A 24,781-nucleotide genomic window follows, 5' to 3' on the forward strand; every position below is an offset into this window, starting at 1 on the left:
AGGAGAATAGTTGAAACAGCATATACAATAAATGTTCAAAATAAAATATACAATTTTATTATATTTCTATATATAATATTTTTTTTTTAAATTGGAAAATATCTTAACAAAAAACTACATTGTTGACTTTACCGTCACCGATTATCAAGCACGGTATTCTAAGACAAATTACGTACCACGCTATTTTCAGGTAGCGTCCCGTTAAATCTGCGCATGCGCAATCAATTTAGCGTTACTGTTTACACTAATGCAAAATCTCCCTAATGTATCACGTCCAACTCAATACAGTTTTTCGTATTAAGGCCCTGTTTTAGCATGTCCGAGGGGGAATTGACATCTAACCACTGACATGATCGCTATGGGTGGTCATACATGATTACTACTTCGCACGGTATTCTAAGACAAATAACGTACCACACTATTTTCACATAGCGTCCCGTTAAATCTGCGCATGCGCAATCAATTTAGCGTTACTGTTTACGCTAATGAAAAATCCCCCTAATGTATCACGTCAAACTCAATACAGTTTTTCGTATTAAGGCTCTGTTTTAGCGTGTACATGATCGTAATAGATGGTCATACATGATTACTACTTCAAAGAAAGATAATATATTTTTTGACTTATTTGTTTGACGGGCAATCTGGAAAATCAAACCAGTTGATTTTCATTTGCTCATCATCATTTCATTCATCCACGAGCTTTTTAACTTCACGATTTGATATGCCTTGTCGTTCTACTAGTGTCACATTGTGCTGCAAGTTGCTTATCCGTTTGATTGGTATTTCTCCTACAGCTTTAATAGTGAGTGAGAGTGAGAGAGAGTATAAAGCATGTACAAGTAATTCGTAAGTACGGAAAACCAACCAACCCAAAAGCAACGGGAAATAGAAGACCAGGACAACTGAAGAAAACATAATAGTTGGTACGGGATATAGAATAAAGAATCGAGGAGTGACAATAAAAATACAATGGACCAATAAATAAAAAAGAAGCAGTTTTTATATGTTTCTGAATAACGCATCAAAACACCAAACAAATAAAACTATAACTGCCAGAAAAAAAAAATAAAGATAAATAATAAGAGTAATTCATTATTTCCTAATTTACGCTTATTATTAGTTACAGGAAGATGAGTTCAATCAACTCAGTACAAATGAAAAGGTGATATGGGTTGAAACTGTTACTGCCCGGGCTAAAAATAAAAGGGTTAAAAGAGTTGGCTTGCGATCATAAATATCATAATACATAAAAGGCTTTTGTACGAGCCAATTGATTTTTTCTTGTCACTTTTTTTGTTTGTTTTATTTATTGACAAAAAAAATTGACAATGACGTCATTCTTTGGTTTAAACCTCGACTAGAAATTGACGATTGGACAGAAAAATTTGTATAATGAAGATTGCTCAAAACAATTTCATAAAAGATGTCACACTCTGAACATTTTTATGACATATATTCATTTAGAACTAGAAATTATTTTTAAATTTACTTTCCATCTTGTACTACTTATTCGCAGACGCAATTGAAACTTGTTTGCGGTTGCTGAACAGCAATCGACCATTACGGCTGTCCATAAGGAGGCAGGCTAGCACCGAGACAGAAAGCGTGTGGGAGCGACCTTTCCTGTATATGCCGAGTCATTCGAAGGTACGCTTTCTATCCACTGCTACTGGCCACGTTAAAACAACTTCATCACGAAGCATCGGCCTTGTCATTTCAATTTACATTAAAAACAAGCAATTAAAAAAAACCTAAGACCATCCAGGTCAAAAATGATTAGTTATATGAAACAGCTTCTTTATTATTCAAGTGATTAGTTTGCAGTGATTTTTTGGATTTAGAGTGAGCACGAGCTCTCAATTTCTCACAAGATAAATAGTTGATAATATTTTAAGACTAGACTGAAAAATGAAGCATACATGGTCAAAGCTAAATTGAACAGGTTTACTTTGAATATTTAGACCGCCACCACAACCTGGGAGATTTAATTAAGAATTTACAACGCTACATATGCAAGACAAAGTTACTTAGGATTTTCATTTTGATTCGGCCAACGAAAAATTAAAACAAAATAAGCTCACGGCGTTATATATTGTATGAGGTCTGTGGGGTGATAAGAGTGTAGTTTTTGGTTTTCTCCAGTTAATTTAGTTAATTAGCAATACGAGCATATTAATCCTATCAAAGCTGGTCTATTTGCCTTCAAATTTGAGAAATCTCATTATTACCTTTCACTGAAATCCTACTAACTGATCGTTGTTTCATAGTGAGTTCTTGGAACTCAAACAGATACAGGCCGGCGTACCGCAAGGGAATATCCTTGGTCCTACCCATTATATTATTTATATACTGCTGGCCTACCAGTACATCCTGACACTATTATCACCACTATGCGGACGACGCCTAAATCCTCTAACTCGGATCCTATCCAAGCTACCTCCAACATCCAGGAACACTTTAAGCTTATTGAAACCGGGTGTAAAGAATGGAGGAAATACTAAACGAAAAAATGCATTCAGTGTACTTTTACAGCGAATGAACGCATTGAAAAAACAGTCTAGCCCTCCACTGTACATCAATAACAAAGAGATACCTGAGATACAATACCAGTTTCCGCTGAAGTCAAATATCTGGGACAGCAGACTGACGTGGAATACCCACACAAGACTTAAAAAACAACAACTTAATACAAGACTTGGACTACTACGAAGAATACTAAGACAGAAATCGACTTTGACAACTAAAACAAAGCTAAGACTTTACAAGATAGATAAGAAGATTCTTTTTAGAGCAATATGGACATAGGGAGTGAACTGTGGGGTACTGTCAAGTCATCCAGCACAGTCAGTCCTTCCAATCGAAAGTCCTTACACAAATTGTCAAAGCACCTTATTATGCCACTAACCTCACTATCCACGAAGGCCTCAACATTACTTTTGTCAATAAACTGATCCGGTCCTGATTCCAAACCTTCTACACCAACCTTTCGAACCATCCTAACCATCGAGCCGTCTCCACTCATTCACATCCTGACAACCCACCACGTCGCCTCAACCGACGGTGACCTCGGGTCCTCTTTAATACCTAATTGTAGCAATGGCTGGCTCCTCAAAGCATGTGTTCTACCAGTGCAGTGCTGGCATTAGTGCTAATGTTGTGCTGTGTGATACATAAATCATGTGTATATATTTGTATAGTAACGATCAAGTATAAGTAACAAATAAATTTTTAAAAAAAAGTTTAAAAAATGTGTACGTTAGGGCTTCTACAACTATCAGCATTTGTCAGCAGGATTCTAACCTGAACCACTATGAACTCCTCAGGAAACTCGGTGAAGTTTATGCACTGAGTAGAGAGACAACATGTATAACCGTGACCTTAAAACAGCAGTTATGCAAAATCTCTTCAATTTTTTTACTCTACTTACCCAACGACCGTAAAAAAAAAAAATTAACCGATGTGATCAAAATTGACCCCCTGTGACAATCAAATATTTGGCTTTGTTCTAACAGTCATATAACCCGACAAAGTAATTATCGAGAACTTTTGTGCAATTTATACACAACAAAACTCCGGTCTAAAGGTGCACCTTGAGAAGGGTCAAGGGTAGGGGTTTTTAAGCAGGCAAAGTTTCAAGGAATACAGTACCAAAACGGAACTACACCTTGTACTTTTCATTAAGCTTTCAATGTCACTCGGAACACTGTTTAAGGAAGGAAGCGTATATTTATGGTCAGCGGAAATCCAAGGATTTGACGGCCGGACCTCGGAAGGCTGCCGGCGTTGTAACCGGTTTCAGTAGCCCAGTTGTTCCACCCGGCGCCCCGCCGTGCAGATACCTTGTCCTAACCTGCTTACGTCTCAATCCTTTCAACACTCAAACTACCCGTTTAAATAATGGCTTTACATTCGGCACCATTCGAATTTGTTAACGTAGAATTTATCTTGTCATTCACACAAAAACATTTATTACCGATATAAATAAAGTTTACCTTATGAACAGTGCATAGTATAGAAGGATGACTCACCTGGAACAAAAGACAAAACTGTGAATAAACAATATTTTTAAAAAACCAACAAAAAACATAAATTTATTGTTATTCACAAGCACCTCATTTGATGCCACATTAAACGAGCCGAGTCATGTTTACAATGTATTGTTACATAATCGTAGATTTAATGATCCATGAAGCTCTGGCGGATTTCATTCACCAAGAAATATCCATTTTGCTTTTTTTGTATTTAAAACTCGACTTTTACATATTTTTGTGTAGTTTCATTATTATTTATACCTCCATGGATGTAGTTCATTTTCCTATTTATGAATAGCTCCATAACAAAATAGTTGACCACAATAATAAAAATTAGATTTATAATTTTTAATCCATTTAGTTGTCTAATTGACCAAATTACTTTTTTCAATTAATTATTCTTTTTATGTAAGGTATTGGTTAAGATGCAAAAGTTAATGTCACGATGGGGATTCGAACCCACGACTTTCGGCTTTATTATTATTTTTGTGGGTTGTTTAGCGACCGTGGTCAACACCACGTCACGACCGTGGTGATAGAAGTAGTATGAGGCCGTCAGGTTACACGTATTTAAAAAAATAAAAATAATAAACACCTTTTTCAATTTACTGTTACACGTTTCGACCTTTCTTCGGGTCATCTTGAAGGGGCGTAGGTAAATTACAAACAGATGTTGATAGGATTTTTTTTAAATTATACAATAAAAATGTAATACTGAGTAAAGGTCGAAACCTCGGCAATAAAATGAAAAAGCGTTTTTTTTTTCTGAAATATATCTAGTCATTACTTAACAACAATAAAGTATAATTTTTATTCGTAAGAAAACATTTACGTTAAGCTTTATTTTAAAATAAATAAGCAATGATTGTAGCATAAGTTCAGAAATTTAGCCTTAAAATATAATGTAAAAGTATTCATCCAAGAATATTAATTAAAAAGATAAAATAATAAAGCTGGGAAATAATTCGTTTGGGATTATTTTTCGCTAGGTCATCTTCAGAAGTGTATAACTCTGATAAACCATTGAACATGGTTGACCATTACAACGCGAAAAGACCAAAGTAATTTATTGAAACGCAATAGTAATCATCACTCTAGTATTTTTTAGATTTCTTTTGATGATGAACCTTTAGATTAATCACTTCCTATCATCTAGATTTTCTTATCATAGCCAGTTGGTCTTCAGCAGTGTTTAGATCTCGCCCAGCTTGTAACCCTGATAAATCACAGACATGGTTTCCAGAAAGACGGGACAAGACCAAACTAATTTATATATAACAGTGTAGTATTATCTTGCACCTATATTTTATGAAAGTTTTTCATGAGGTCTGTGGAGTGATGAATCTATAGTCATTTCCGATCATTTATATCTGTCTATTCTCGCCAATTTCGTCTTCAGTACGGTTTGTGCCTCGCTCTGCTTATATACCTTATAAACCACTGAACATGGCATTCCAGAACAGCGGAAAAAGTGTTTATGTCTCGTCCACCTTATAACCCTGATCAAGGCTGACCAGCACGACGCGAGAACACTGGTATAATTTAATAGCAGTAAGTAATTTATAGCAGTGCAGTAGTAATCTTTAATATTTTGTGAGATTTTTTTCTTCTTTCTGCAAGGCTGATGAACCCATAGAATGGCAGTTTCTGTCTATCCAAATCGGCCTGTCTTCTGTAGTGATCATGTCTCGCCCCGCTTATAACCATGATAAATCAGTGAACATGGCTTTCCAGAACGACGACTAAAGACCAATATTCTTTAGATTTCTTCTTGATGCGATCAACGACTTGTTCCAAACGACCTGTTGATTGATCATATCTGATTATCCAACAGTGCCTATCCTAGCTAATTTGGTCTTCATTAGTTTTATGTCTCGCCATGCTTATATTCTTGACAAATTGCAGTACATGGCTAACAAAGACGACGGGAAAAGACCAAATTAATATCACTGCAATAGTAATCTTAATGTTTTATGAGATTTCATCTTTGGGTCTGCGGGGTGATTAACCTGTAGAGTGATTGTTTCCGGTCATAAAATCTGTCTATTTTCGCTAGTTTGGTCTTCATCAGTGTGTGTGTGTCGCGCCCATGTTATATCCCTGATAAATCACTCAACATGTTTATCAGGATGACGGAAAACAACATAATTATATGGGCAGTAGTAACTTTTAATATTTTGTGAAATTTCTTTTAGATATCTGCAAGGTTGTGAGCATGCAGACTGATCATTTTCAACAATCCACATCTGCTTATCTTCGGTAGTTTGGTCGACAGAATTAGTATATTCGTCTCGCCTTGCTTATTTCCTTGATACGAACAGGCTGTTTTATACTGTTAAGAATTTTACCATGTTAAGTATTGCTATTGATTTTGCAAAATCTATAAAAAGAAAACTAATTACGTTGCTCGTGTGCCTTAAAATATCGATTACATTTTCTCCGAGCCCGGAAGTTTGAAGAAAGCCATAAACAACCCCAGGCTAATCGGAGGCGGTAACTTGCATTCAAAACGTTCAGCTTTCTCGGAAAATATTTCGGTACTTCAACGGCAATCCAGGATGGGAAAATTATTTTACCGGGTCGGTGCCGTTTTAATTTCCGGGTTCTCTTCCTTTTTTTTTTTTTTTTTTTTTTCAAAAGAGGAAACAACAATGACAATCAACGCGCCGGACAAAAGACGCCCGGGATCAAATAAGGCCGATTATCGAACGCATCCTGTTTTATAAGATTCATCTTTTTTTTCACTCCATCCTTTTGTGTTACGTCTTCACTACAGAAAACCGGTACGATAAAAATTGGGAAAATAATATGAAATAAGCGCCTAGCTTAAGTTGTTGATAACACAGCGGTCAAGCAGATGAACCATGCCTTGACATGCGATAACAGTTACTCATTATGGAAAGTAAAAAAAAAATTTAATTTAAAAAAAGTAATTAAGGTTTTTAGTTGAGATAAAAAAGTCAGTGCCACCTTCGGCTTGATACGCCGCTACTCTACCACTTGAGCTATCGTGACTTCAAGTGAAGCCGAAGGTCGTGGGTTCGAATCCCGCTCGTGACACTGACTTTTTTATCTCAACTAAAAACCTTAATTAATTGAATGATATTAATTGGTCAAGCGGACNTGCCGCTGCTCTACCACATGAGCTATCGTGACTTCGACCGCTCGGACACTAATTTCCCATCTCAACCCCACCTTTTGAATTTTCCTTCCTTTTTGCCATTTTTCAATCCCGCTCGTGACACTGACTTTTTTATCTCAACTAAAAACCTTAATTAATTGAATGATATTAATTGGTCAAGCGGACCACGAAAAATAGTGAATTAAAAAAAAAGTTTGTATCACTTTCGTCTCAAGTCCTCGCCACTCGGGCAACATTACTTCACTCTGGGAAACTCAGGTTTTTCTCAAAGGGGAAATTCACCCTGGTTTAAAGTACGTCATAGAGGTCGAGTTAAATTCTATCAGATTACCCCGGTGTTTGCCAAATTAAATTTGTTGCGCTCGTTCCCCAGTGCCAAAACACGCGAATAAAAATGGCCAACATACGGTTATGCATACGTAAAACATGACAACAAAAAAACACCCTCTCCCACACCCACTTCGATCCGTAGCCAAAAATATCAAAATCAATGATGTTGAAAAATATGTCGGTGTACGTAACGACAGGTGACGGGCGATAAACACCTTTAGCAACGAGGCTTTTCTTTTAAAAATATTTACCAAGATCTGACAATGATATATGTTACGTTTCGAAATGAGTGTATTTGTCATGAATTTTAAAAAAGCATGACAAATTTGAATTTTTTTAACCACAACCCATCAATTTGGGTGTGCACAGACCTTGAGCTTAAATAATCCTGCGCTTGAATATTCAATCACATCTCGCAAGCTTTGATAAATATGGAACGATAGATTGCTAGTGAAGTACAATGAAGCACAAATCCCTGACCTACCTTATCCTCAAATCCTATTTTCATGTTTGGGAAGACTGTACAAAGTAAATTTCCTCCCTGCTTCCTGGTACATTTTACTGCAGCGTATTGTTCGCTTAAGGTTAGTATTAAAAATTTAATGCTCTCTCTATTTGTATAATGAATTTATGAGATACGGGAGACTTTATGGAATAAAGTTGTGAAAGGTTGAAGTAACCAGAAAAGTGAAATATCTCGAATACAACAGAGAATCAGGCTATGGATAACTGGCTTTTTAATTGAATTTGACGTGTTGGATGAACTTAAATATCGACGTCTGTAACGGTACGCGTTGAATATTCAATAATGTGCAATAACGTTTGGAAAGATATATCGACCATCGAATAATCAATTTCTAGGGAAGTTAGGGAACTCCTGAAAAATTAACGGCTCTTCACGGGACATCCTGAATTTCAAATCATGTACGATAACCTCCTTATATATTGACAGCTGTCCACGGGACAATCCAATCATGTACGATAACCTCCAGAAATATATTGACGTCTGTTCATGGGACAACCTATACATTAAATTATGTAGGATAACCTCCTTTGACTTTGTATGCGGGACAACCTGTATACCAAATCATGTACGATACCCTCCTAAAATATTGACGACAGATCACTAATCTTAAATATCGTAAATCATACGTTCCTTTCGTCCACGACCTGTCATAAACCAAATACCCTAAATTCCACTTCACCCACAGTAATCCTTTTCAAACTTAAGGATGCAACTCCATTCTTCCCAATAATCCTATCAGAAATTAAGTGGTCAGGCAACCCTTGTGTAGTGCTAACTGTGTGCTGTGAAAACCCGTCATGAACATATTTACGCTGGTGCAAGGCGGAAACAAGGTATTATTTTAATTGAACCACCTTTTTCCGTTAATGAGACAAATGGAACGCCGTGTTGCCTGTTAATCTGGAGGGGAAAACTGGTTTGACTCGGTTAAACTTGTACCAAGTGGGGGCATCTAAGTATCAAATAGATGTATCTAACTATTAACTAAATCCCGATTGAGCTCTTGCGTGGGCCGGTTAGTGTGAAAGTGTATGTTCACGTCTGGTTGGCTAACTCGATCTTATAATGCAACGCTACTCGAATTACCTGTTCCCTCGTACCGCAAAACATCTTACACAAATTGTTCTTCGACAAAACTAATCTGGATAAATTGAGGTGTGTTTTGATGTTTAATGCCCTCGGACCGGTCGGCCTTGATCGAGACCATTGATGAAAAAACAAAAACGTAAATAATATAAAATAAAACAGAAACAAAATGGTAAAAAAATCCCTCCTGGAAAGATGGTGATTTACATATCTTTCTTAAACACTAAACAAAAGAAACAAAAGGTCTTTTGAAACGACCAACCTTGTGGGAAACAAAAGTGTTGCTACTGAATATCCGGTAAACAATAGAAATCAACAATGAAATATACCCGTTTATAGCACTTATAAAATAAAAAAAAATGGGTAAATTATACAATTTTCTGAATAACAAATTTATTATATATTGACCAAATCGATTGAAGGGTGCTATGAAATTTGTTCCAGCTTTCCAATATGATTCTTATAACCCTCATTATTCATTGAAAATAGTGAAATGCATGAACATGTACGACAGTGTGAGACAGCGAGGGTAGAAAGACCGAAATCAACCAAGCTAATGTTTTCATCAGCCTACAGACCTCAAGAAAAGTCTTACAAATACCTTGGTACATTTTATAACTTGGTCGTATGTCTATCCTCGCAGTCTTGGTCACTCCACTGTATTCCTGATTCCCATAATTTCCTAGTATGTCGCCTAACTGTTCTTACAACCATCGTTGAAATACTTGAACGGGTATGACAGTCTGAGACAGTGAGCATGTAAGAAAGAAATGATCGGAAACAACCAAGCTGAAGTGTCATCGCCTCGCAGGCCTCAACAAGAAATCAAACATTACTAGCTTTGTATACATTCTAGCTTGGTCATTTCTGATCATTTTGGTCTGCCTTTCTTCCAGTCCATCGGTTGGTTTTGAGCCTACAATTTTCTAATAAGTTTCCATGCCTTTCTAATCGCCTAAACCAACCACTGAACAAGCTAAAATCCGAAAAGGTTTTTCATACCAAAACGAAGATAGGCAGGCAGAAATGACCAAATTATATGATCATCAACTCTGTCGACCTCAAAAAAGTATATTACAACCTTTGTTACCCTCAATGTTTTGAATTGTCTGATGCCTCCAGATTCAAACTATTTGTTCTAACAAAAACAGGGGTATTTTTTTAAAGTGTATGTAGAGTGTTAAATGTATCGTGACAATAATTGTATTTATTAGCGTGATTGTGCATTATGAGAGAGTCCTTGGTGGAATGTTGACTTCATCGAACTTCAATTGGCCCTGAATAGTAAAAGAGCAATAATCTTCGACTGACTAAGAATAGGCCAAGTTTGGCACACAGTAACTCACTTTTGGAGTATGTAATGTTGCTGTCGCAGGGTGTTGTGTTGGCTCTAAATACAAAGAAAGTAGAAATGCTGTACATAAAAACCATACTAGGACAGAGTTTAGTCCCTGATATCGCTCTCATCCGACTTAGAATAGGCCATACACGGTTGACATTCGGACACTTACTTTGGAACACGTATATGTAATCAGAAGGCAGATATATCTCCATTCAACGTGTCATTCATTGACTCCATATACAGTGCGACCCGATATGGGAATTCTTCGTGTCAGCGAGTCTTTCGGTCACTAATTCTGTTGGTTGGAGGAAACAGGGTGGTTCTTCATGATATTGATTGTACAAATCACTTTTTTTCGTATTTTAAACGTTTCTTGAGATGAGTGTATTTATTAGCGTGAATGCATATGACGTGCCTTATATGCCTTAAGCACTCAAGAAAGTTCCTAAACCACCTGCTATAGTTCTTCCCGACTCATAATAAAGTCTGGACTGTTCAAAAACTGATACGTAATTTTGGGCCAAAGCGCTTGCTTATAATCACGTGTCATTCCTTGGCATCATATAGTGGGCATATAGGAATGCCACCAGATATAAGAATCATGCACCCAGTGAGTCCTAAGATGACTTTTTCCGATTATTAGAAGGAAGACGGTTGTTTTTCTTGATATTGTACGTACAAATCAGGTTTTTCATGTGTTTCATTTATTGTAAGTTTATGTGTAATTATTAGCCTGTATGTATAGTGTGAGGGCCGATGGAGTAATTTTGAGAACTCTATTGCCTTACTAATAAAATTTTTATAAAAGTATAAAATAAAAGCGCTTTTTGAACGTCCTTATCAACCTAGCTTTAGTGGGTAGGATAAGACCGAGGTCTGACTAATTAGTGAAACCACACTGTTTAGTTCTGCATTTTAGTCAAATGACATGGGCGACCATAAAAATAAGAGCATGTTGCAATTTGTTGGGGCTCACCGTATAAATGGGTTGCTGTTGGTACTGAATGAACGGTGTACTCGTTGTGTAGAATACTGGGGCGGCCTGTTGGTAGAATTGGGTCTGAATCGGCGCCTGGAGGATGATCTGTTGGTGGTGCTGAAGCTGGAACTGGGGCTGGGGTGCCGGCTGGTGTTTGATGACACCGGTGAAAATCTCCCAGAAATCCATGCCCCTCTTTTGGCAGTCATATCTACCCCAAGGGACTTCTTCGACCATCCGCTGCTCCTGTCGGCGCCAGGGCGACTCCGGTGATAGATCGCCTGCAGGATTTGTCATGAATCCTCCTTGTTTCGACGGTAATTTCAAAGCGAACTCTTGGATTTTAAAGGAAATTCAGAAAATGCACCGGATCTGGAGAATATCCGACCCGGAGGACCAAACGATTTTCAATGTATAGGTTAAAACTCTTGAAATGTATTAATAATAAAGAAACAAATGCGAGAGCTGGTTATTTTTTTAAACCTTTTTCTAAAGCTGTATTAATGAAAAGAGAAAAAAGCCACAGACAAAGAATATTTATTGGTAAGACACAGTTCAAGGACTTTCAAGAATGCCAAAACCCGTTTGAGAATATTAAGTAGTAATCGACATAAATAATCAAAACTCCAGTTTAAACGAGTAAATATAAATCTAATACTTATTTATCTAGTTAATAAAAATATTAATTACTATTAATTAATGCTACTTTCAAGTCCAAAAATGTCTCTATCCTCATTCGCCGATTAAAAAAATATATTGTTTTAAATTACAAACTAGTGGCCAAAAAATAAAATAAACGGAATGAACATCCGTCTCATGTATATACGCTAGCTACTAAAGAATGAAATAACAATCATTATTACTTTAGATTGTAAGGATAAAAGATGTGTTCTGTAAACTACTCTGACAACCTGGCAAAACATTCTTAAGAAAAACAGCACATTTACAATTTAAAGCGTGCACTTAGTTTGTTGAGAACTATATTTTAAAGCCCAAGATATACTTCCTGATCAACTTGTGTCACATCAGTATGTGTCTTTAATAAAAATAAAAAAATAATCAAATCGAGGACGTCTTTATGCTACACGAGACATTTATATCTCTAAACCAGGTCTATTTGACAATCCAGGCTTAGATTGTGCTGTAAACTCGGGGTTTTTTGATCCCATTCCAGATGGACGGCGCCTTTTGGCAGGCATCCCTGAGGCTTTAGTTAATTCTCGCCGCTAATAAGATGACTTTCAAAAAGCCCCGGCAGAAAAAGAAAGAAAGCCTTAAAGATTTAAATTCCTCCTAGACTAGTTCCTATCATGGAAAATCTAAGGATCAATTAAAATGATACCATGGTGACATATTTCTGGTTGGTCAAGAATGTCAAGAAGAAGATCTTAATAAATAATCCTGATAAATGTTTATTTAATCACAACGCCGGTAGGATAGGGTATACTAACCGTCAAAACTTTCATTAGCATAAGTGGATTTTATTGCCTAATAAAAAATAAGTACTAGACCTACTAGTGGAAAACAAAGACGTTTTAACACAATCTCCTCTTTTTTCTCGGAGAGAGATTAAGCTCGGATGAGAGCTTTTTTCCATTTCCCTTTCGAGTAAATTGAAATTTAAGCCCTTCAATGTTTTTATTAAGTTCACCTGGCTTTTCCACACCTCTCGGACAGTTGTTCAAAGGCAATATTAGAATATAAACAAATACCGACGCCTCAAGCATAATTTACATTAAATACAAACACGATTTAATATATTTAAAACGATTGGGTTGATTATATAATGGATAATTCTTCTTTATACCTAAGATATTTCTCATCTTCAGAGGTGGGTTTGTGTTGGCCAAACGTTAGTTAATAGGCAAATTTTAAAAGATTCATCACTAAAGATGCAGAAAAAAATATTGCCATCTGACAGAAACAAACCAGCGAGACTAGACCGTCCCGGATGACCAAACTATATTACATGACAGACCACAACAAAACATCAATATCATTAATTCATCCTTTACTTTTTCTAAACATATAAAAGAAGCAGGGCTAAAAAAAAGCTAACAAAGCTCATTACATGACCGACCGCCTCAAAACATCGAGATCATTAATTCATCCTTTACTTTTTCTAAAAATATAAAAGAAACAGTGCTAAAAAAAAATAGCAAAGCTCATTACATGACAGACCGCCACAAAACATCAATATCAGTCATACTTGACTTTTTCTAAACATATAAGAGAAACGGGGCTAAACAAACTAACAAAGCTCATTACATGACCGACCGCCTCAAAACATCAATATCATTAATTCATCCTTTACTTTTTCTAAACATATAAAAGAAACAGTGCTAAAAAACTAGCAAAGCTCATTACATGACCGACCGCCACAAAACATCAATATCATTAATTCAAACTTGACTTTTCTAAACATATAAAAGAAACGGCTAAAAAAACTAAAAAAGCTCATTACAAGACAGACCGCCATAAACCATCAATATCATTAATTCATCCTTTACTTTTTCTAAAATTTAAAGAAACAGGGCTAAAAAAACTAACAAAGCTCATTACATGACCGACCGCCTCAAAACATCGAGATCATTAATTCATCGTTTACTTTTTCTACACATATCAAAGAAACAGGGCTAAAAAAATTGAATTGAACGAACCAAACCATCGAGGACAGGCAGGCCAGGATGTTCGGAAAGACCAAACTAAAAGTTCATATATAATATACAAGATATTGACTCTAATGAACATTTTCTCGCTTTGTTAAGCAGGCCAGGATGTTCGGAAAGACCAAACTAAAAGTTCATATATAATATACAAGATATTGACTCTAATGAACATTTTCTCGCTTTGTTAAGTTTTATTCCTTTTTTTTTACTTCGTGCCATCTCGTAATCCAAGAAATTGGTTATGTCGATCTGTTCAACTCGCAGACCATCGACACCAACTACTGAAAACGTCTGTCAGGCAAAACCAAACATAACAAGCATATTAGGATGACGGACCAGCCTCGCTGTATTAATTTGTGATATTTCTCTATCCAGGTCTTTTTTCTCCAACCAAGACAGCGAGAATTTCCCAACCAAAATTATCGTTAATGATTTAAATACACGACCTTCATCTCGCAGGCTGGAGAATTGCACAGGAAGAAGGATAACCAAACTAGAAGGAGATCACCACGAAGACCAAGGAATATCATAATTTTAAGAATGTTTGCCGAATTCAATCCATTCAGAACTGAAATTTAAGGAACACTATGCATGCCTCACTTGTTGACTACTCAGGTTTTTGTAATATATGTTCACGTTCGACTGTTTAATGCTGATAATTGAAGTAACTGCATTAAACGGTAATAATAAAGTATTGATGTTTTGCCAAAGCATTTGGTTTAACAAAAAGCCTAAAGTAAAGCGTAAGTAATAAAGTTAAGCCGTTTTATAAAAACATTAAACTGCCAATCATCGTCGGTAAATCTAAGTCGGCGGTTTTACCACTGAATAAAACCCAGTTAATTAACCGGCCCCCTCGGTTAAATTGATCCGGGACCTGGGTCAATAAAAAGCCCCGTATCCTCTCAATTGACTTGCAATTGTGGGCCGCCATCAGATGGCCATGGTGTGAGTTATGCGGGCGAGACCGACGACCCACGGACCTACCCCAATCCTCAGGGCCGTGGGCCTGGCCGCAAAAGGGCTCGCGTGTCCTACCGAATTGCCGACCGCCTTTGTTTCCCCTTATTATGGCAATTTGACCAATTTGTGGCTTCCGAGGGGATCTTCAATTGATAATTTTGACAATAAAGCTGTATTGTAATTTATCTAACAGGCCTGAGCGGCATGAAACGGTATTGCACTATTTATAGCTTTTTTTCCGTCAAACTAACACTATTTAATTTCAAATACAATTTTTAAATTTATATTAACCCTTTCTTTTCACATTTTAAAAACGTACATAACTGAGATGTAAGCACGTAAAGTAAAATTAAATATAAAAACCACAATTGCTCACATTTTCCAAATTAAAGGTAGAATCCGTCCTTCATATATTTTATTTTACAAAGTTTTTATTTTAATTGTAAGTGATTTTCAAATGGTTTTTAAGAGCCCAATTACTTTGTATTTTAATGAGTGGTGATTAGTGACCGTTAATCGATAATTATTCAGAAATCGTGAGATGCGGTCTGGTGTGATGTAGGTTTCTGAAAAACATTTTCTTGATCGTGCCAACGTTTCGATCTTAATTGAGATCATCTTCAGGGCCTGGGATTTACAAACATTGTTTCCATTTAACATTTGTATAAATTCACTTTTTTCCATATTCTACATGTATTTGTTAAATGTAAACAATGTTTGTAAATCCCAGGCCCTGAAGATGATCTCAATAAAGATCGAAACGTTAGCACCATAAAGAAAATGTTTTTCTGAAACCTACATCACACCAGAACGCATCTCACGATTTCTGAATATTTATTTTTTAAAATAGCTTAAGTTAAATTAAAGGCAGAATTACTGGATTTAAAATTTATTTTTTGCCATTTTTAATTTTCTAATTCTTCTTAAGAGCATAAGTATTACTTTTTTACAATGGAGGAATTTTACTTTCCGTGATTACATTTTATATCATCATCTCCTAAGATGGTTGTTTTGATGTTTAAAAAATGGGTTAATTTTGAAATAAAATAAGGTAATTTGAAATTAAGAAGCGGTCATTTGATCTGAATAAGGATTCATTTTGAATTAAAAATTGTTATATGAAAATTAATTTAAAAATTAAAAATCATATAAAAATTAAACTTGTAAAATTGTTCTTGTTATAATTTGTTTTAAACATAAAGTAATTGGGTTCTTAAAAACTATATAAAAATTAATTACAGTCAAAAATTAAATAAAAAATCAAAACAAATGATTTTGTATTGATTTGATTTTTTTAAATAAAGTAATTGGCTTCTTAAGACCATACGAAAATAATTACTAATTCTTTCAGTAAGCGAACCTTACCCCCCCTGCCTAATAATTAAAAAGTACACAAACTATTGAAAAAACGAAGGAAATACGTAAACAGCCCAATAATTAAAAATAGACAAACCATTAAGAAAATATGGGAAATATGTACAGTCTAATAATTAAAAAATACAGAAACCATTAAGAAAATAAGAGAAATATGTCTACAGTCTAATAATTCAAAAATACACAAACCATTAAGTAAACGAGGTAAATATGTTTACGGCCCAATAATTATAAATAAACAAACCATTAACAAAATTCGGAAAACATGTACACACTACAAAAATTTAAAAAACAGCGAAACCATAAGAAAATAAGTGAGATATGTTTACAGCCCAATAATTATAAATAAACGAACCATTAAGAAAATGAGGGAAATATGTATTCACTCCTAAAATTTAAAAAAAGGAAACCATTAAGAAAATATGAGAAATATGTATACAGTCCAATAATTCAAAAATACACAAACCATTAAGTAAACGAGGTAAATATGTTTACAGCCCAATAATTAAAAATAAACGAACCATTAAGAAAATGAGGGAAATATGTATACACGACTAAAATAAAATAAAAAAATAGAGAAAACATAAGAAAATAAGAGAAATATGTTTACAGGCCAATAATCAAAAATTAACGAACCATTAAGAAAATGACGGAAATATGTATACACTACTAAAATAAAATAAAAAATAGAGAAAACGTAAGAAAATAATTTAAATATGTTTACAGCCCAGTAATTAAAAATAAACGAATCCTTAAGAAAATGAGGGAAATATGTATACACTACTAAAATAAAATAAAAAATAGAGAAAACGTAAGAAAATAATTTAAATATGTTTACAGCCCAATAATTAAAAATAAACGAACCATTAAGAAAATGAGGGAAATATGTATACACAAATAAAATAAAAAAAATAGAGAAACCGTAAGAAAATAAGTCAAATATGTTTACAGCCCAATAAATAAAAATATACAAACTATTAAGAAAATGAGGGAAATGTGTATACACTACTAAAATAAAAAAATAGAGAAACCATTAAAAAATAAGAGAAATTTATACAGTCTAATAATTAAAAAATACATTAAGCAATTGAAGGGAATATCTCTACAATCCAATGTATTATAGGATTTTAAAGTGTAAATTTCATCAAAATGTTTAAATAAAATGTAAAATATGTTTTAACTTCCGCGACTTAATTATTCATTTCGTTTTTAGAAACCCGATTTTGTTCTTTTATTTCTGGCGCGATATTTCCGACTTTTTTTTAATTATAAAAGCCGATACCAGTCTACATTAACTGTTTGTCAAATGCATTCATTCCAATTTCTCGAATTTCTGTTAACGCTGTAAAGCGTATAAATTAAAGGGCGCATGGCTAAAAGCAAGACTTTTTATTTAAAGAGGGTGTGGAAAAGTTCAATTTATAAAATGAACTCTGGTGGCGCAGGGCCAGCCCCGGGCCATTAGGCGGATTAATGTCGGTTAAAAACACAAGACGTCAGATCTAGAAAGGAATGAAACGTTTATCTGCGTTTTAAGACTATTTTTTTCCACCGGGGGATGAGTGCTTACTTAAATTTAGAGAAGGGAAGATATTCACAAAAAAATAAAAAAGTCTCAATAAATTGCCGAAGAATCGATTGGGATGACATTTTTTCAACTACAATGTGCCATACAATGCATACACAGGTTAACAGCAAGTAACTTATTAAGTAAATAAGTATAAGTAACTTATTAGCGAGAATGGAGTGGTTTAACACATCCAAGTAAATTTATGGTGATGTATATATGTGTGTCTATTCTGTAGGTGACAGCCTAAGCTACAAATGAGAGGCTAGAATTTTAAGATATCGGCTTAGTTTTCCAACAAAAACAGAGAGTCAGTAATAGAACGAGAGCTCAAATGTATGGAGGCTGAAAAATATCGTGAAATGATAGAAAGAGATACAGGCAAAGGGACGGCAATGACCTATGTTTATCATCACCTAACCTTCCCTCATTATTAATATTACACCAATTAAAAATTTAAGCAGCTGAATTATCGACATGTTTCACACCTTTTATATTTAAAGAGGGCGTTATTTTCAATATAACTCGTCAACCCTCAGAATACAGGATAGGTCAGTGCGGATCAATAAATAGCCTAGAGTCGAGCGAGACGTTACGCAACATCTAGCAACTGAACGAATCCAGGCGCAAGTCTGAAACGGGGTGAACTTGCACACGCAAAATGCACCGAGGAATGAAGAGATATTTCTAAACAACACAAATTGTTCGTGTAATTAATAATTAATTAACAATTGACCTAGAAAGTGAAAGGTATTAAAAAAACTCCTATTTTCAATCATTGCGATGTTTGTCTTTTTAGTTTTCCTATTTCTACTTTTTTCCCCTCTATTTCGGATTGTTTATGAGCCGTGTCACTTTTCGTGACGACCACGTGTGTCGATTGTTAATTGTCTGTTTTTCGTAGCGCTCCAGGCGCGTTGCATCAGGCTTTATTGCGCATGAATAATAAAAATGTGCACATGGCGAACATTAGGCATCCGAGACAGCGTCATTCGACATTCCATCTGCGTATCTATTTTTCCCCGTGACTTGACAAATTTCTGTTATCGTTGTAAAATTTAAAACAGAAGAAAGTTTCTATTATAGATTTAATATGCAATTTCAAAATATGTGTACAAAAGGAAGTATGTAGATTATTAAAATTGTTGTCATTTGGAGGGGGGGCAGAGGTACAATACAGCGTGGAGATTACGGAAAGATAGAAAGAGAAAGAAAGAAAAAGAGAAAGAGAGAGAGAGACAGACAGAGACAAAGACAGAAAGTGAAGAGTGAGAGAGAGGAGAGACGAAAGAGGGTGATTATTATAGAGAAAAGGGAAAAAATATTAGAGGAAAGAGGGAGATTAGAAAAAGATTATTAGAGATAGAGGAGAGAAAGATTATTCGTGAGCGAAGGAGCGAAAGAGAAAGAGAGATAGAGAAAGAAAGAAAGAAAGAAAGAAAGAAAGAAAGAAAGAGAGAGAGAGAGAGAGAGAGAAAGAAAGGGAGATAGAGAGAGAAAGAAAGAGAGAGAGAGAGAGATTAACGATTTACTTATTAAAATACACGCAAAAGTTAGGTCTCTACGACGTTTCTTACTTTTAACGTTTAATTACAATTATAATATTTGTGTTATAGTCGCAACAGATATAAAATAGAAATAACAAATTATTGTAAAATCAACTGAAATAAATGAATAAAGTGAAAGTAAGTTGAACTTAGAAGTTATATTTTTATACAGGGCATATTATTGTTGAGTACAAAAATTAGATATAGAATTTTCGTAAGATTCTTAAAAACTAGAATAGAACCTTCTAAAATTGGAGCATAATTTTACGATTTAAAAATGAAACAAAATACTAATAAAATGATTATTAACGTTTTACAAGTTAATGTAAAAGTATATTATAGAAAAGAAAATAATAAAAAATTGTACCAATACATTTAATGTTAACTACGTAAATATTAAATAAGAGTAAATATTAATTTGCAGTATTATATTCAATATATTTAATTAATAATTTTTACTTTGAATGATTTTCTGCTTTTTTTAAACTATAAATTTCGGTATTGAGTTGCGAAGTTTTTATTTAAAATAAATTGTTACGTTTCTGTTCTGTGTTTTGGTAAATTAATTAAGTAATTAGCCATACTGGTAAAAATGTTATTGATATTGCATTGAAATTTAAAATCATGAAACGTGCTGGACGGGTTTTTAGTTTGTAGCATTTTGAACAGAAATGTATACACTTAAATAATTTCAGGTAGGAGAGAGAGAAAGAGAGAAAGAGAAAGGGAAAGAGAGAGAGAGAGAGAGAGAGAGAGAGAGAGAGTTAGGTAGGTAGGTAGTAGATAGATATAGAGAGTGAGAATGAGAGTGAGAGAGAGATTATTTTATGAAATATTTTTGTAACTTTTCCTACCAGATTCGACTTGAAATCATAAAATTTTCTGCGTAAGAAATTTCTACCAATGTAACAACATGTGTATATGTACATGATTCATGATTCTTTTCGATAGAGGGATAAATAAAGAAATCAGTTCTTTCTGTTTGTACAAATGTCAGTCTGGTTTAGACGTCTGTCTGATTTCGTAAGGCCGATTGTGAAAGAGTGACAAACCTCTGCGAACACACTTATCTCACCCGATCCGTCGTTTTAAATCAAAGCCGAAAGCGTCAAAAGTTCCATCTGGCCGGCGATGATTTATGGTTAATTTTTTTCCCCCTTTTGAACCGTTGATTTATTCCAAGTCGACGTACAAACGATGGACGAAGGCGAAAAACATTCGAGGATTTCGAGGCATCGACCTTGCAAGGACGCGATTACAAAAAAAACTATCTTTCGTAAGTTTATACTTCTCTTCATATGTGCTAATAACCAAAAAAAAAGTGTGCAAAAGATTTATTTCTTCCCTGTAAAATTCCAGCCGAATAGACGACCATAGATGATTATCGCTTGGTCGGTATACCCCTGGCAGATTAATTATTAAAAATGTGTCTGGAATGTTTTTGGAATGGCAATAAACAAAACTTAGATAAGGAGGACAACACTAGATCAAACTTGAAAAAAGATGAAGCAGTCTGACAGGTTTAGAAAATTTCCCGTTTGACCCTGATCATCTTGCCGCGGATCAGACGCACGTATTTAATCTTCAATAAATTTCAAGTCGCATTAACATTTAATTATTCTTTTTATTTAAGTTACTTGGTTGAGATGAAAAAGCTAGTGTCACGAGAGGGATTCGAACCCACGACCTTCGGCCTAATCCGACGCTCTAACTACTTGAGCTATGGTGACTTGATCCCCTCGGACACTAACTCCTCATCACAACCTACAACCGTTCGAATTTTCCCTCTTTTTATTTTCAATCTAATCTGGGTAGGTTCGAATCCCAGTCGTGGCACATTTTTTCATATCAACCAAAAAAATTAGATAAAAATAATAATAAATATGTTCAATTATTACCACTGAGCAAAATATGGCTTCACTTTTTTTAAGTTACTCGAAATGTGTAAGTGCATAAATTATGCATTCTAATGTTGCACGTCATACTTTAAAAACATTTCAAGGTAACGTTTCCAATTAACTCGTTCAAATTAAAAGGTAATTTTCCAATTTGGCCCAATTCCCGATTGTTAGGAAAAGTGTGCGGGGGGACTGGTGTCCAATAGTCGGAGTATATGACAGATGCGACACACACCCTCGTTTGTGAGGGTGCCGGTGAATGGATGAAGGGAAAAAAGGTGACCGGATCAGGCAATGAACTGCGCATCAAGCCGTAGTAAACAGCCGGCCCCTCGTTTGTTTACACCCACACCCACCGGAATCAATTCCAGGGAGCAGGCGGCGGAGAAACTGCACGTTCGATTTTATGCTTGTCTTGCAACGCCAACGTGAAATGAAAAAAGAACCAACGATCACTTGAGACGAGTTTTAAATAAGAACAACTTTCATCATCAAAACAGACTACTACATGAACACTTATGTGCTATCGGAAATACGAAAATTATTTGACTGTAGGATTATCCTGAAAACCAAATAGTTCATCACTGAAGATGGAGCGATGCCGAAACGCGTTTGAGTAATTCAACAAACCCGCAAGTAAAGACGGACCCATTAAGTCATCCTATACCATGAGTTCACCGATTCGCAGACCATCATCAACAAATAAAGTACTGAGAAATAATAACTCGCTGATGAACTTGTTTGATCGTTTTAGATCATTTTTGATCAACCCTCGCTGTTTTCGTCTGTCAGATATCTTTTGTCACCTTCAGAGCCTTTATATCTAGCAACTAGAGGATAGTCGGACCAAAATGACCGGAAACGACCAAACTACATCTAAATAGTTTGATCGTTTATTAATCACAATATCAAGATAGATAGCACGGTTGACTGTCCTACAGCGATTCAGGCCAGAGATTCGTATCGTTTTTTATCGAACTTCCGACATCTAGTTTGGTATAGTAACCATCAACCTCATATTCATCGATGAAACATCACAATGCTTTCACCCTTCGGTTCGCTCATCTATTTAAACAAAGGTGAATCGAATTAACGGGCATCCCATGAGAATTCAACCTGCCTCTGAGTGGTAGATCTGCCCGGGACGCTTTTATTCCTCGGTACAAAAGGGAAAAAAGAGGGACCCCCCTCTAATAGACTCCCCTGGGTCTAAATAAATGCAAGCCACCGTGCACTGGATGCGGCCCGAACCGGCTGTGGGAACTTTTTACGAAAGGGAGACAAACTGTCAATTTGGGGTAAATTTTGACCTTTACTGTTACATATTTTATTATGCTATAGCCTCATAATAACCACTTCTTTTGTATACAAAATATTAACATACAGTCATCCAAACTGGAATTTAACCTTTTTTTAGAAAACAACAAGATCATTTATTCTCTCCTGTAATTCTCCGAATTAGTTAATTAAGTATTGATGAGTTTATGTGAGAGTAAGATGAGTGAATGTGAGAGTGTGATTATTAATGTGTTTGTGAGTGTGGTTATTGTGAGACAATCGGGACTGTTTGATCAAGTGATTATGGTAGAAGGTAAGTATGAGAGTTTGTGTGTGATTAAGGAAATGATTGAGAGTGAAAGAGGGTAATTATGAGTGTGTTTGTAATGAGTAGGGGAGTGAATGAGTGTGAAGAAGTGATAATGACAGGTTACGAGAGGTTTTGCTTGAGTAGGTGAGTGAGTGTAAGAGAGCGTAATTTTGACTGTCAGTGAGATTGAATTATTGTGAGTGAGTGTGAAGGAATGATTGTAAGCGTTTGTGAGAGAAGGTGAATATGAGAGAGATTGATTATGTGTGTGTGAATGAGTAAAGTAATATTAATTGAGTATGTCAGACTGACTGTTTTTGTGAGACTATGAATGTGTGTGAAAAAGTGAAGGAGTGATTTTGACAGTTTTTTTGTCAGTGGGGAAGTAAGTCGTGAGAGCGTCATTGTAAAAAGAAATTGATGCGAGTAAGGAATGATTCAGTGTGACGTTTTAGAAAAAAGTCTAGACTGTCAAATTGGCTTCAATTAACCATTTTGAGCTTTATTGATACATTGTCGTGATACAGCCGCATAATAACCACTTCGTATGTATAGAGAAAATTAATAAGAAAAACGTACAACCCCTTTTATACAAAACAACGAGATAATGGCTACTCCTCTCACGATACACGATCTATGTCATTGTAAAACCACCTCATTACATAATGTAAATAAGGTTGCAGATGGCAATAAACATATTAAATAAAAAATATATGATAAAATCGAAAAAAAATTGCCACAGAGCGTACGACAAGCAATCATAAAAAATACGAGATTAAGGTTTTTTTTTTTAAATACGAAACCTTAAAATGCTCCTATATTTTCTTGTTTTGTCTAACTAATTAGCAATAATAATTATTAAATTAATTAATTTTTAAAAAATGATAAAAACGAAAAAATTTGCCACAAAGCATACGAACAGCATCATAAAAAAGAACGAAATTAATGATTTTAATTTTTTTAAATATGAAACCTTCCAATGCTCCAATATTTTCTTAATGGGTCGTTAATTATCAATAATAACTAATTATAAATTAATTAAATTAAAAAAAATATAAAAACGAAAAAATCTGACACAAAACAACGACCAGCATCATAAAAAATGGATGAAATTTAGGATCTTAATTTTTTTTAAAATACGAACCTTAAAATGCTCCAATATTTTCTTGTTTTGTTTAACCAATTAGTAATAATAATTATTAAATTAATTAATTTTTTAAAATGACAAAAACGAAAAAAATGCCACAAAGCGTACGAACAGCACCATAAAAAAAGGACGAAATTAATGATTTTAATTTTTTTTAAATACGAAACCTTACAGTGCTCCAATATTTTCTTAATGGGTCAAATTAATTAGCAATAATAATTAATCATAAATTAATTAAATTTAAAAAAAAATAAAAACGGAAAAATTTGTAACAAAAAAACGACCAGCATCATAAAAATGGATGAAATTTAAAATCTTAATTTTTTTAAATACGAAACCTTAAAATGCTTCAATATTTTTTTGATTTGTCTAAATAATTAGCAATACCAATTATTAAATTAATTAATTTTTAAAAAATTATAAAAAACGAAAAAATTTGCTACAAAGCATACGAACAGCATCATAAAAAAAGGACGAGAAATTATTTTAATTTTTTTAAATACGAAACCTTACAATGCTCCAATATTATCTTAATGGGTCAAATTAATTAGAAATAATAATTAATCATAAATTAATTAAATTTATTTAAAAA

General features: G+C 34.6%; 1 protein-coding gene across 4 annotated transcripts in view; it reads right to left on the bottom strand.

The window, feature by feature from the left end:
* LOC106674098 (histone-lysine N-methyltransferase ash1) overlaps positions 1-24,781 on the bottom strand; it is a 136,731-nt gene that overhangs the window by 86,182 nt on the left and 25,768 nt on the right. Inside the window, exon 2 of one of the 4 annotated variants that reach the window (XM_014406589.2) lies at positions 11,434-11,717. The exons of 2 other annotated variants lie outside the window; for them this stretch is intronic. In XM_014406589.2, the coding sequence (XP_014262075.1) occupies positions 11,434-11,673 (240 nt within the window). In that variant the 5' untranslated portion in view covers positions 11,674-11,717. Of the gene's footprint in view, positions 1-11,433; positions 11,835-24,781 lie in introns of those variants that run through there. One more of the 4 variants, XM_024226057.1, reaches the window with a different exon arrangement.

The sequence above is a fragment of the Cimex lectularius genome, unplaced genomic scaffold (genome assembly GCF_000648675.2).
Source record: "Cimex lectularius strain Harlan isolate CLEC.00 unplaced genomic scaffold, Clec_2.1 scaffold110, whole genome shotgun sequence".
Classification (NCBI taxonomy): Eukaryota; Metazoa; Arthropoda; class Insecta; order Hemiptera; family Cimicidae; genus Cimex; species Cimex lectularius.